Genomic DNA, 12780 nt, shown 5'->3' with positions numbered 1-12780 from the left:
TTTTCTCTGTCGGGTCTCCGTTGTCGTTGGGGCCGAGCACCGTGGAGCGGCCTCCAGCAGGAACGACCTGGGGCTCCAGTCGCGGAGCCTGCGGACCTACTCACCATCATGGAGCTGGCCGAGTTCGGAGCGGGTGGAGCTGTGGTGGCGCTCGGCTGCGACCTGACCCCGGAGATTCGGATGCTTACCGCAGGTCTGGTGGACAGTAACACCGGGAGCCCGCGGGTCCCTGCTGGGAGACCGCTTTTCGGGGCTTCCGCAATGGCGACTTCACCCGCCTGAGTTGCGGGGTTGAAGAGTACCTGGAGCGGGGCCTTACATCATCGCCCGGCGCCGCTTGGAATGGCTGCGGGACTTTGCTAGCGCACGCCGGGGGCTCCAACAACAAGACCCGGAGCGCGGCCTTGCATCACCCGGCGCGGCGTAAATGGCCGTGGGACAATTACCATCGCCCGTCGGGGGCTTTGACTCTGACATCGGGAGGGGAATGGGGAGTGCAGGGGAGAGATAAGTCTTTGCCTTCCATCACAGTGAGGAGGAGATGCGCTGTGATGGATGTTTGTGTAAATTGTGTTGTGTCTTGGTTCTTTCTTGTGTGTATGACTGCAGAAACAACATTTCGTTTGAACCTCAATGGGGTTCAAATGAGAAATAAATGGTATTGTATTGTATTGGTGACATACTGACCTACCTGTGTTAGAGCCATTTGCCTGCCTGGCTAATATTCTTTTAAAACGTCCTATCCAGGTACCTGACCCAGTGTCTTATAAATGTCATATTTGTACCCACCTCAACCCCTTCTCCGTGCAGCTCATTCCATATATGCACTACCCTCTGTGTGAAAAAGTTAACCCTTTTAACCTTTTAACCGTTTTAAAAGTCCCTTTTAAACTTTTGCCCTTTCAACTTAAACCTATGCCCTCTAGCTTTTGATACCATACTCTGGGGGAAAGATGTTCATTCACCTCAGCTATGCACATGAATATATATATACCTCTACATAAGGTCACCCCTCAGCCTCCACACTTCAGGGTAAATTAGCCCAGCTTACTCAAACCCTTCAGAACCAGTAGCATCCTCATAAATCATTTTTGACATCCTTCTCATAGCAGGGTGACCAGAACTATACACAATACTCTAATTGTGGCCTTACTAACATCTTGTACACCTATAACAAACATTTTCTGTAATCAGTACTCTGACTAATGAAGATAAGCGTGTCAAATATCTCCCTACCTGTGTCACCAGCTTAATTGAACTATCTATCAGCACCTCAAGTTCTGTCTGTTCTACAATACTCCTCATGGCCCAATTGTGTAAGTCCTGACCTGGTTTGGCATTCCAAAATGCCATACCTTGCATTTATCTGAATTGAATTCCATCTGCCATTCCTCAGCCCATTGGCCCAGTTGATCAAGACCCTTTAGGTAACCTTCTTCACTGCCCACTGTATCACCAGTTTTAGTGTCATTTGCAAACCTATTAACCGTGCCATCTACATTCACATCCAATAGGCTAATATTCTACAATAAATTAGCTCAAAATACATACGTAGCAAGGGGGTAGAAAATGTAGCATGAAGGGCTTCTCCCAGTTTACACTACAATGCCCTGTCGAACTTGGCTAATGTATTGGCGATGGAGCTGACAGCCAAAGCACGATGCTGAATGTACTCAGGACAGGTGTACAAAGCAGGTGGTAGGCAGAGCCCTTCCTTGTGTGCAGCTTCAGTAGCATTGGGTGCTGTCCCCTGGCTTTCAGTCAGTGTTGGCAATCTTGTACCTTCACTGAATTTGTTGAGTGATGGGTTTCAACAGCTGGAAACACTCATTTCCCCCTTACAGATAACTTTGTGGTGGATCACAGCTCCTGCGTACGAGCATGCCCAAGCAACAAGATGGAAGTGGAAGAGAATGGAATCAAAGTGTGCAAGCCTTGCACCGACATTTGTCCAAAAGGTAAGGTCCATTTTGCTGTAGCTCCTCCTGCCCTATCCCTCCACCAGAGAGTGCCAATGCACCTTCACTTTCATCTCCTTCTGAGGCTTCTGTAAAAATTATGAAAGCCTGAAATTGCAGCTATTGGTTATTAGTTTATTATCGTTGTGTGTACTGTGATACTGTGAAAAGCTTTGTTTTGCATGTATCCAGGCAAATCATATCATACATGAAGACATCAGGTATTGCACAAGAGAAAATTATCAGAGTGCAGAATATAGCTACAGAAAATGTGCAGATTAAGAAAATATGTAATATTGTAGGATTGAGAATTCATCCTAAGCATTTGAGATCTGTTGAAGAGTCTAATAACAATGGTGAAAGTTGAGTCTGGTAGTACATGCTTTTAGCCATTTGTACCATCTGCCCGATAGGAGGTGGTGAAGAGAGAATGACTGGAGTGTAAGTGGCCCTTGATTATGTTGGGCAGTATTTTTCCGAGGCAGTGTCATATAGATGAAGTTGGTGGAGGGTGGAAAGCTGATTTGGGTGCATTCACAATTCCTACAATTTATTGTGGTCTTGGGCAGAACTGTTTCCAAACCAAGCTGTGATGCATCCAAATAGGATGGTTTCTATCGTGCTTCTGTTCAAATTGGTAAGAGCCATTCCCTTTAAAAATCCATTTAAAATCCAACTCATTTTTCTTGAAACCACTCACTCCCTGTCAGGGTACATAAGGTTCAGGAGCCACCAAACTGAGCCATTCCTTGTGCCTGTTCTATGAAGAATTCAGTCATCCGTGTGTTAACCCCACCTCTAACCTCAGTGGTCCCCAAAAGTCAGAGCTCAGAACACTGACATAGGTGGTCACAAGAACACGGGAAAATAAGAGCAGGTGCAGGCCACTTAGCCTCACAAGCCTGTCCCACCGTTCAGTCTGAATCATGGCTGTTCTCTTCCATGTCCCCTTCTGTGCCAGATTGAAAGGCCCTCAGTTCCCTGAGGTTTCAATTATGTATGTACCTCTACTTTGAATACCTTATGTGACTGTGCCTCCGCTACTCTCTGAGGTAGAGAATTCCAGAGATTCAACATCCTCTGCATGGGGAAATTCCTACCCATCTCAGTTTTGGATGACCGGCCTCAATCTTGTAACCATGGGTCCTCATTTGATCTCTCCAATTAGTGGAAACATCTACACTGACATGCTCCCTCCGGATCTTATAAGCTTCAGTCCTCACTCTTCCCAAATGTCAGGACTCTCACCCAGGACATTAGTGGCGATGATAAATTGGTCTTGTGACACTAATTTGAAAGGGTTGGAATGGCAAGCGAGGTTGTACTAAGCAGTGAGCCACTCATTAATTGCTAGTGCACCTTGCAAGTATGTGCACTGATGAACAGGCACAGTGATAAGAAAACCTGGAGCTAACCCAAAGGTGGATCGATAAATTAAGTTAAATATTGTGCTGGGTATGAGCAAGTCAAAGTGATCAGCCCATCTCATGTTTAAGGCAGTTTAACCTAATTGAGGTAACAGAGTGGTGGAATTGGTGACCGTACGTCTGGGCAAAGGAGGTGAAAACTGGACCAAGGTTCCTGCTTCCGAGAGCAACCAGTGAATGGCCAGCACATGACGTGGAGATCCACAGCCGATTGGATGACGTGAAGAATCTTAGTGTAGATATGAAGGATACCTAAGCTTTTTTGCAAAAAATTGACTTTTGGAGACACTAAAAGAAGGGGAAAATGCCAAGGACAGGAAATGTCAAATTAGCAGAGAAGAAGAATGAAGTAAAATGCTTCAATTTAGACATTTGACAGCTTGAACAATAGCCTGGGAGCCCTGCTCGTACAGAATCATAACCCTAACGTGAAAATAAGGCAGGAAATCTGGAGGGAACTAGAAGGAAATTATGAATATAAACATAATAACTTAAACATTAGGATTTTGGAGATACCCATCAGTGGGTGGCAAGTGGAGCTGTTACTTTGCAGCTCCAGAGACCCAGGTTCTATCCCAACCTCCAGTACTAAGAAAATCCAGAGGGGTGTTGTCTGCTTTCCTGAGGCAGTGTGATGTATAGATGGAGTCGATGGAGGGAAAGCTAGTTTGTCTGTGGGACTGGACTTCATCACAACTCTCTGCATTTTATTGCAATCTTGGACAGAGTAGTTGCCATACCAGTGAACAGTGTGTACAACACTGAACCATTAACACATCCTTCTTGATTTCCGTTCACAGCTTGTGATGGCATTGGAACTGGAAGTTTACAGTTGGCGAAAACTGTTGATTCGAGTAATATCGGAAAGTTCACAAACTGCACCAAGATCAATGGGAACCTAATTTTCCTCATAACCGGCATCGAGGGGTGAGCACAGACATCATTGTAGGGGTCACCAATGTTCAGCATAAGACAGAAACTATTAACAAAAATCCCAACAATTTGAGGCAAAGCTGACTTGAAAGGTGCAAAACGCAAGGCAGTTGTTGAGCAGGAGTCACTGTGGGTCACAGCTAAATGTGAGAAGTACAGAAAACTGCACATGCTGAGTGTCAGAAATAAAAACAGAATGCTGGGAATTCTCAGCAAATCAGGCAGCATCTGTGGAGAAAGAAGCAGAGATAACATTTGCAGTGAATGACTCGTGAAGTAAAGAATCGATCACAAAAGATGTTGGTGGTCAGATCTTTCAAATTCACTGGAAAGGAATCTGTGACAGAGGGTAAAGTGGGTGAGCAGTGTCATCGGCTGTTTAATCAGCTGTTGTTTTGCTTAATCTGATTAATGTCTCACTTCCGTGCCTGGCTTCTTGTCCTCATTCCTGTGGTGGCTCTAGGAATAATCTCCCTTTGGCACCAGGAAATTGCTAGTGAGTGGAAATGTTAGGTGGGCTCTAGTAACAGTAGGCTTTGGTGGATTTCATGATATCCATTTGAGTGCCAGTGTCCAGGAATGAATACCTGAATCCAGTCCCCCAACACAATCTTGGCCAATGGATGGAGGGCAGCTATTTTTACTGGTTGGGCATCGGCTTCAAGGGTGCAGAATATGTAACCATCTTGCAAAATGGTGCACTCCTGTTTGTATGCACCTAAAGGCACTCCGCATGTTATTCACATGGTGACTGTGTTGTAGTCCAGATGTTTAAATGCCTAGAAAATTTGGACTAAACTTACTGTATAGAAAAGCATTGGCACTTGGCAATGTATTTCTGAAGTTAGAAAACATAGGAAGGAAATAAATGCAGAAGTAGGCCTTTTGAGCCTTCCAATCACCTCCACCTTTTTAATACATGACTGATCCTCAGTTTCATTACTATTTTATGTTGAGAACTTTACCTATTTCCTTCTAACAATTAAGCAGTGACACCCTCCTACATTGTAGAGCCTTATCAGAACTTCCTATGTTTAAGTAAAATCCCCTTTCAATCTTCTAAACTCAAGAGGCTACATTGACCCAACCTTACATCATATGACAAGATCCCACAACTTACTCAGGTAGTTTGGCTCCATGGATTTAAATGGAGCCGGATTTCAGAAGCTGTTCAAAGCAGTGCTGCTGTTGCTGTATGATACTTTTAGTTCTTCTGATTGGAGGTGAAGCTCCAGGAAACATTTGTCGATACTCAACATGGCGGTGTAGGATGTAATCTGGTAGGTTTATTGGTTTCTGTCAGTTGACTCCAGTTGAATGGTAAAATCTGGGGAATTGATGGGAATGTAATAAGGACAAAATGTTATGAATATAAAAAAGTACTTATAGTCATAGAGTCATACAGTATGGAAACAAGCCCTTCAGCCCAATTTATCCATGCTGACCAAGATGCCCATATAAACTAGTCACATTTGTCTGCTTTTGACCCATAAACCTTTCCTATCCATGTTCTTGATGGTCAGCAAGTGCTCAGCGAGTTTGTTTCCATTCTCTATGAGTCAATGACTCAATCCCTTTTACATTTAGAGCTGGTCAACTCAAACTGGAACTCTTGACTGAGTAAAATTATGCCCTGAATGTCCAGTGTTAGGCAGGCGGAACTCATTTCATGCCGTGCCCCAGATTAGGCACCGCATCACCTAATCCAAGTCAACTCCCCAAAGCCAGAGCCTTTCATTGCAGTATTGAAGCTTTCTGAATCCTGTCCTCTATCCTAAATAATTGTAAAACAAAAAGTAAATCAGCCCCCATTAGCTTCATTTTTCTATTTGGCCAGGAAATTAAAGTAGAACTGTTAGATCGACAAGTCAGGGATAATTTAATTCAGCAACATTTTAAGTAGTTGAAGGCGCAGGTTTTAAATTAACTCTGACAAACCTCAGTCTCCAGCCACCAGGCCCGGGATGTAAGGGACAATTATTTCCTGGCGTTTGTGAGATACAGTATACATAATTCTTGGCCTGTTGAGAGAGTTACAGATTTACAATCCAGAGATAATAATTTGGGAATAATTCAACCCCAGTCAATCAGTATCTCTTTTGTTTACCATATGGCAATAGCTTGGCATGATGGGTATAATTATGGCACAGGAACAATGGAGGTTGTATTAATCCACACATTTGTGAAGACTTAACTTTCTTTTTAGTAAAAGGGTCTTTCTCAGTAGCTTTCTGAATGTTTGATAAGGAGTTTTATCATTCCTTTCTTCGTATTGTCTTGGAGGAGGCTATTTGGACTATTGAATCTATGCCAACCCTCTGGGTACTGCCATTTCTCCATTTATTTCCTTTAACCTATACTATCTAACATGTCCATGAACTCCACCTGATCATAAACAAATTTGGGGTAAGAGGGAAAGGAACTGGGAGAGGTATAGCAATGAGCTCCCCTTCAGTACTGAGCTAATGGTACAACCAGGGCTGAGGCTGTGACTTTCTGACAGTGGTTGAAACACTGCCAACTGAGCAGAGTTGGTGTCCCCTTATTGACTCGTGCTTCAGCTCTTAGACACACATCAGGAATGGTCGATACACAGCAGCACAACCGCCTTTATTTCCTTCAATAACGACAAAGCAATCTCAAGTACAACCACGATGTAAGTTAAAAGCCCATTCTCTACCACATTCTCATTGAAATTGCATGTTTTCAGGTGGCAAAGGCTTCTATCAAGGGCTGTCTGAACATTCAAAGCTATTGATTACTTTTTTACAAGCGTTCTGAATGTACTGAAATGCACAATAGAAATAATTAACAAAAGTGCTTGAGATGTTTCCAGTGAATATGTTTCAAATCTAGCAGGTTGGCTGTTGAGGACAATTGCTTGACTGTGAAATCGCTTTAAAATTCCCCTGTATCTTACAATACTGGAACCAGGACAAGCATTGAAGTAGTTTGCCACCTGGTAATCTGGACATTATGCTACATTTGGAGATTGGCTAAAACTCAACAACCTCCAGCAATAGGCGTTTTGAATAGTTTAATGAATGTTGATTCTTAACTTTGCAGAAATGCACAAGAGATGATCAGGCCTGAGCCCACTGTTGTGAAGGATGCATGTCAAGGGAGGTTGAATCACATGATGTATTCACTGGCAGTGTGAAGAAGGGTTTATCTTACACAATTGGGCTCCCAAAGCACCAAATGGCACAAGGGAGTGAGATATGGCACAAGGGAGGGAGGATAATAGAACTATTTACAAACAAACATAGCTCATTTAAATTAATTAAAATATTAATAGTAATTGAAACGACAAATATATGACAAACCATTTACTCTCAAGTAGCTTATCCCTTTCAGTCAGTGGCACCAGTGAAGTCGCTGAGGTTTAGGTGAGGGACCAGAAGGGAAGTGTATCCAGCCTTTCAAAGAGCTTTTCAAAGAGCTGTCCTTAGACTCAATTTGCCAGTGTATGGGAAAGATCAGGATTGAGAGGTGGGATGCACTGGACACCTCTAGCACATTTTGCCTTGTTTGCTGCCTTGTGAGCTGGTATGAAAGTCAGCAGTGCTCTGACCCATACACAGTGCCCTGCTGAAGGACTCTCCACTGAAACGGCAGCACAAATTGGTCCAATGTCTCCCCTGTGGCTTGGTGTCACGTCTTTGTTGACAGCATGGTGTTCTACAGAGGAAGGAGCACTAAATAAGTACATTTTTGAAGAACAAGCATTTATTTTGAATGGGCGGTGAATAATGGACATCTCTAAGACTATACCCGAGATGGCTCCACAGGAACGTGACAAAATTAGAGTCACATTGCAGCAGGGAAACAGGTTCTTCATTCCACGCGAACCATCAGGCATCTTTTTGCTATCGCAACCTTATCCCAACCTATATTATTCTCCCCACATTCCCATCAACTCTCCAGCAGATTCTACCACTCACTGCCACACTACAGTGGCCAATAGTGTAACAGCTCACACATTTCTGGGATATTTGAAAGCTAATCTATCCTGGTGCTTTCAGAGTGCATTCACTGAAATCACTGTTCTTTCTATTTTTTTCTTTCCAGGGACCCCTATCATAATATCGAGGCTTTGGATCCAGATAAACTGAATGTCTTCCGGACAGTCCGAGAGATTACAGGTAGTGGAAACATAGCAATTTATAGACTTTCAGAGCACTTTGTGATGCAGTGAAGCACCATTTACCAGAAAAAGTCATGTTTTTCTTGATGAACCCCATCAGGTCAATATTGTCCTCAATATATTGGGAAAGCATCTAATTGTTTGTTTAGTCCATTGATTTTGCAACTTCTGAGTCCTTCTTTAATAACCAGTCAACAACCGTATGGATGCATGGGTCATTTGCTTGATGATCCCACATTTTCTGGATTCTTTATTTTTCCATTAGATCTATGTATTTGAGCGCTACTCCCTTGATCAATGCTATTAAGTTTACACATCTCCTTTGCTGCGAGAAAATGGTGTGTGCTATTCTGCCTGACCAAGTTTTCGCGTTCAAGTCTGAAAAACGTGATCTCCTATCTAAATGGCGTCAATTTTGGAAAAAGGGAAGTACAACGGGATCTGGGGGTCCTTGTTCATCAGTCTATGAAAGTAAGCATGCAGGTAGAGCAGGCAGTGAAGAAAGCGAATGGCATGTTGGCCTGTATAACAAGAGGAGTCGAGTATAGGACCAAAGAGGTCCTTCTGCAGTTGTACAGAGCCCTAGTGAGACCACACCTGGAGTATTGTGTGCAGTTTTGGTCCCCTAATTTGAGGAAGGACATTCTTGCTATAGAGGTTTACAAGGTTAATTCCCGGGATGGCGGGACTGTCTTATGCTGAGAGAATGGAGCAGCTGGGCTTGTACACTCTGGAGTTTAGAAGGATGAGAGGAGACCTTATTGAAACATATAAGATTGTTAAGGGTTTGGACACGCTAGAGGCAGGAAACATGTTCCCGATGTTGGGGGAGTCCAGAACCAGGGGCCACAGTTTAAGAATAAGGGGTAAGGGGACCATTTAGAACAGAGACAAGGAAACACTTTTTCTCACAGAAAGTTGTGAGTCTGTGGAATTCTCTGCCTCAGAGGGCGATAGAGGCTGGTTCTCTGGATACTTCCAAGAGAGAGGCTCTTAAATATAGTGGAGTCAGGGGATATGGGGAGAAGGCAGGAACGGGGTACTGATTGGGGATGATTAGCCATGATCACATTGAGTGGCAGTGTTGGCTCGAAGGGCCGAATGGCCTACTCCTGCACCTATTGTAAAAAAAAAGCTTCTTCCCAACAATAGCTTCTTCCCAACAAACATCAGGCTATTGAACACTACAAAAGGCAGCACAATGGCGCAGCAGTAGACTTATAGCACCAGAGATCCGGGTTCGAACCTGACCATGGATGCTGTCTGTACACGTGGTGCTGTCTGTCTCCCTGTGACCTTGCAGGTTTTCTCTGGATGCTCAGGTTTCCTCCCACACTCCAAAAACCTACAGGTTTGCTGGTTAATTGGCTTTGATAAAATTGTAAAATTGTCTCTGTTGTGTAGGATAGTGTTAGTGTATGAGGTGATCACTGGTCAGCAGGGTCTCAGTGGGCCAAAGAGCCCGTTTCTGCCCTGTATTTCTAAAGTCTAAAGGGCCTGTCCCACTTGGCTGTCATTCGCGCGCCATTTACGCGACCTGCTAGCGTGTGGGTAGTGCGTGGGAAGCGAGGGACGGGCGCATGGAGTGGTGTGGAGGAGTGTGGACTTCATCCTGCACGAAATCTTCGCACGTCACCGCCCTGTCACGTAACTGATGGCCAAAGTGGGACAGGCCCAAGACTCTGGCGCGGCGCAACGTCTCACCTCCAACAGCAGCAGAAGCAGGCAAACGATCGCCGAGCTCGACCTGGGGCTCACGGCCGTTGCGGATCCGGATCTGCCCCCACTCCTACTCCCAGAGCGGGGCCAAGACGATTGGAGATAGACACAAAATGCAGGAGTAACTCAGCGGGACCGGCAGCATCTCTGGAGAGAAGCAATGGGTGACGTTTCGTGTCGAGACCCTTCTTCAGAATGAAGAAGAATCTCGACCCGAACATCATCCATTCCTTCTCTCCAGAGATGCTGCCGGTCCCGCTGAGTTACTCCTGCATTTGGTGTCTATCTTCAAATGACGTCACGCTCTCCTGACGGCTGTGCGGACGTATGATGACGCGCGATCGTCGCGCGTCAGTCACTACCGGCCTGTCGCGTAAATGACGGCCAAGTGGGACAGGCCCTTAAAGTGCAAACACCAACAAAATGTTGAACTTCAAACCGTCTTGGTTGCACACGGGAATTCAGGCTTTGTTTTGTACTCATTTCTTAAAATTAATTGACATTATTTTTGATTGTTTTTTATGATGTTTTCTAATTAGTACTCTTTTTACAGACTGTTATGCTGCTGCAAATAAGAATGTCATTGTTCTGTTTCTGTACATATAACAATTACACACTCTTGACTCTTGACACTTCAAGCCCTTTCACTTTTATGCAACCACAGAAACATACCTCTTTGACACAAGTGCAGCAGGAGCTGGTTCCTAATCTGGGAATAGCACACCACCTTAAGGGGGTTGGAGAATGCTGAACATTATAAGTGGGGCTTGAATGACATTGCATTATTTTCATTAGGAAATTCTCAACAAAAAAAATCAAAATGTATCAGTTATGTGCACTTCCCAATTATGGGGCTACCAGTTGCCCTTATGAATATCTGGACAGACCCAACTCCTTAAAAGGAAAGGCAATGTCATGTGGGCAGAGTGCATATGTAATTAATTGTGAACAGTTGGGGTTTTGTTCAAATTGCTCAATAGCACTAAATATTCTCAGGTCAGGAACACGCCTTAGAGAATAAATTCACTATGTCTGGGAGATGTAATTGTATCCCCTCTGCATGTTTACCTGCAATTGACTTAAGAGTGTTGGTAAGCAAAACTGATGGGCCAGTAACAGGAAAACAGAGAATCAAACTGCTGTCAAACTTAGCCAAACATGGAAATCATTCATTTCCACTAGTTAGAGATGATCTTTGATTCACTCCCAGAAAAGATGAGGAAATCAGATTAAGTTCTAATTTTCAAAAGAGAGTTGTACAGACACTTGAAACATAATAATCTGTGGGTCACTGGGAGAGACTGGGGAGGGGGGGGGGGGGGGGGTGGGGGTGATTGGATGGATCTTTGCAGTAGCACAATGGGCTGGATTAACCTCCCTCGACAGTGCAACATCCAGTGGTTCTGTTCAGCACAACTGTAAAACGCCCTTCGCTTCATTGATTTTCTTTGAGACATACAGTATGGATGGGAATGTAGGAACAATGCACCATAATCCACCGCTCAGATGTATGTGGCAACACAAAGGGGAATTGCCTTCCCCAACTGCTGCAGCAATTTATATATTCACTGAGCTTGCAATGGCTCTGACACCTATTCACATTTCCAGACACTTTTCAAGTCTTGTATCACTGAACTCCACTGACTTCTAATCCATCTGCTGTCGTCAACACTGTGACTCTGTTATCGACAAGATAGTGAATTGTAAGCAGAAATACTTGGAGGGAAAGTAGAAGAGATATGCCAAATACTAAATTTTATTGGTGCTGCCTAGTCGAGGAACAATATCTCCTGAACAATGCAATGATTTTGCTTTTTGATGGGATTTTCTCACAAGGTTTTTTGAATATTCAGTCATGGCCAAGAAATATGACGGACTTCAACGTGTTTGCTAATCTGGTAACAATAGGAGGCCGAAGTCTGTACAGGTAAGCAAGATATTTGTTAATTATATAAATTTCTGGGTATTACTGGGCTAAGCAATCCCAAAGTGTGCTTTAATCCCGTTCTATTATTGAGTTAATTGAGTTCAATAAATCTATTCATCTGTTTAAAATGACCATAAAAATTGTTACCACATGAACAAAGTCATCCTTATTCACATGAAATCCCAGCCCAATACTCAGTAGTTGGATATGAAATGTGGACAATGATGCTGAACATATATTTTAGCAGGAAACTAAAATAAATGTCCACCGCTTAGAATTTGTCAAGCTATAGTACATTCGGGACAGCTGTCTTGTATTTCTCCTCCATTGAAAAAACCTTACTCATAACTAGTGAGAGTTCCCGACCTGAAACAGTGACCCCCATTTCTCTCCCCGCAGTTACTGCCTGGCCTGCTGAATGTTTCTAGAATTTACTGCTTTTGTCTCAGGTCTCAAGCATCTGCTCTATTTTTTATGTTTATTGTCAGTATCAACAGTTTGTGTTTTGATACAGCATAGAGCTTTTTCAATAATGTTTCAACACCAAACAGCCCATAAAGTTAAAGTAGCCACAGGCATTTTATGGGTTGATGTATATTCAATTCCTTTGGGTGAGGTCGACTCATTGTTATTTCTGACTCGCATACAAAATTGAGGCACCTTCATCTC

General features: G+C 43.6%; 1 protein-coding gene across 6 annotated transcripts in view; it reads left to right on the top strand.

Moving 5' to 3' along the window:
• erbb4 (erb-b2 receptor tyrosine kinase 4) overlaps positions 1 to 12780 on the top strand; it is a 798196-nt gene that overhangs the window by 554836 nt on the left and 230580 nt on the right. For all 6 annotated transcript variants that reach the window (XM_033024309.1, XM_033024312.1, XM_033024311.1 and 3 more), the window contains exons 8-11: positions 1845 to 1958; positions 4186 to 4312; positions 8390 to 8463; positions 12021 to 12111. In XM_033024309.1, the coding sequence (XP_032880200.1) occupies positions 1845 to 1958; positions 4186 to 4312; positions 8390 to 8463; positions 12021 to 12111 (406 nt within the window). The remainder of the gene's footprint in view (positions 1 to 1844; positions 1959 to 4185; positions 4313 to 8389; positions 8464 to 12020; positions 12112 to 12780) is intronic.

Source organism: Amblyraja radiata, chromosome 7 (genome assembly GCF_010909765.2).
Source record: "Amblyraja radiata isolate CabotCenter1 chromosome 7, sAmbRad1.1.pri, whole genome shotgun sequence".
Lineage (NCBI taxonomy): Eukaryota > Metazoa > Chordata > Chondrichthyes > Rajiformes > Rajidae > Amblyraja > Amblyraja radiata.
This window is presented reverse-complemented; position numbering and strand designations above follow the sequence as displayed.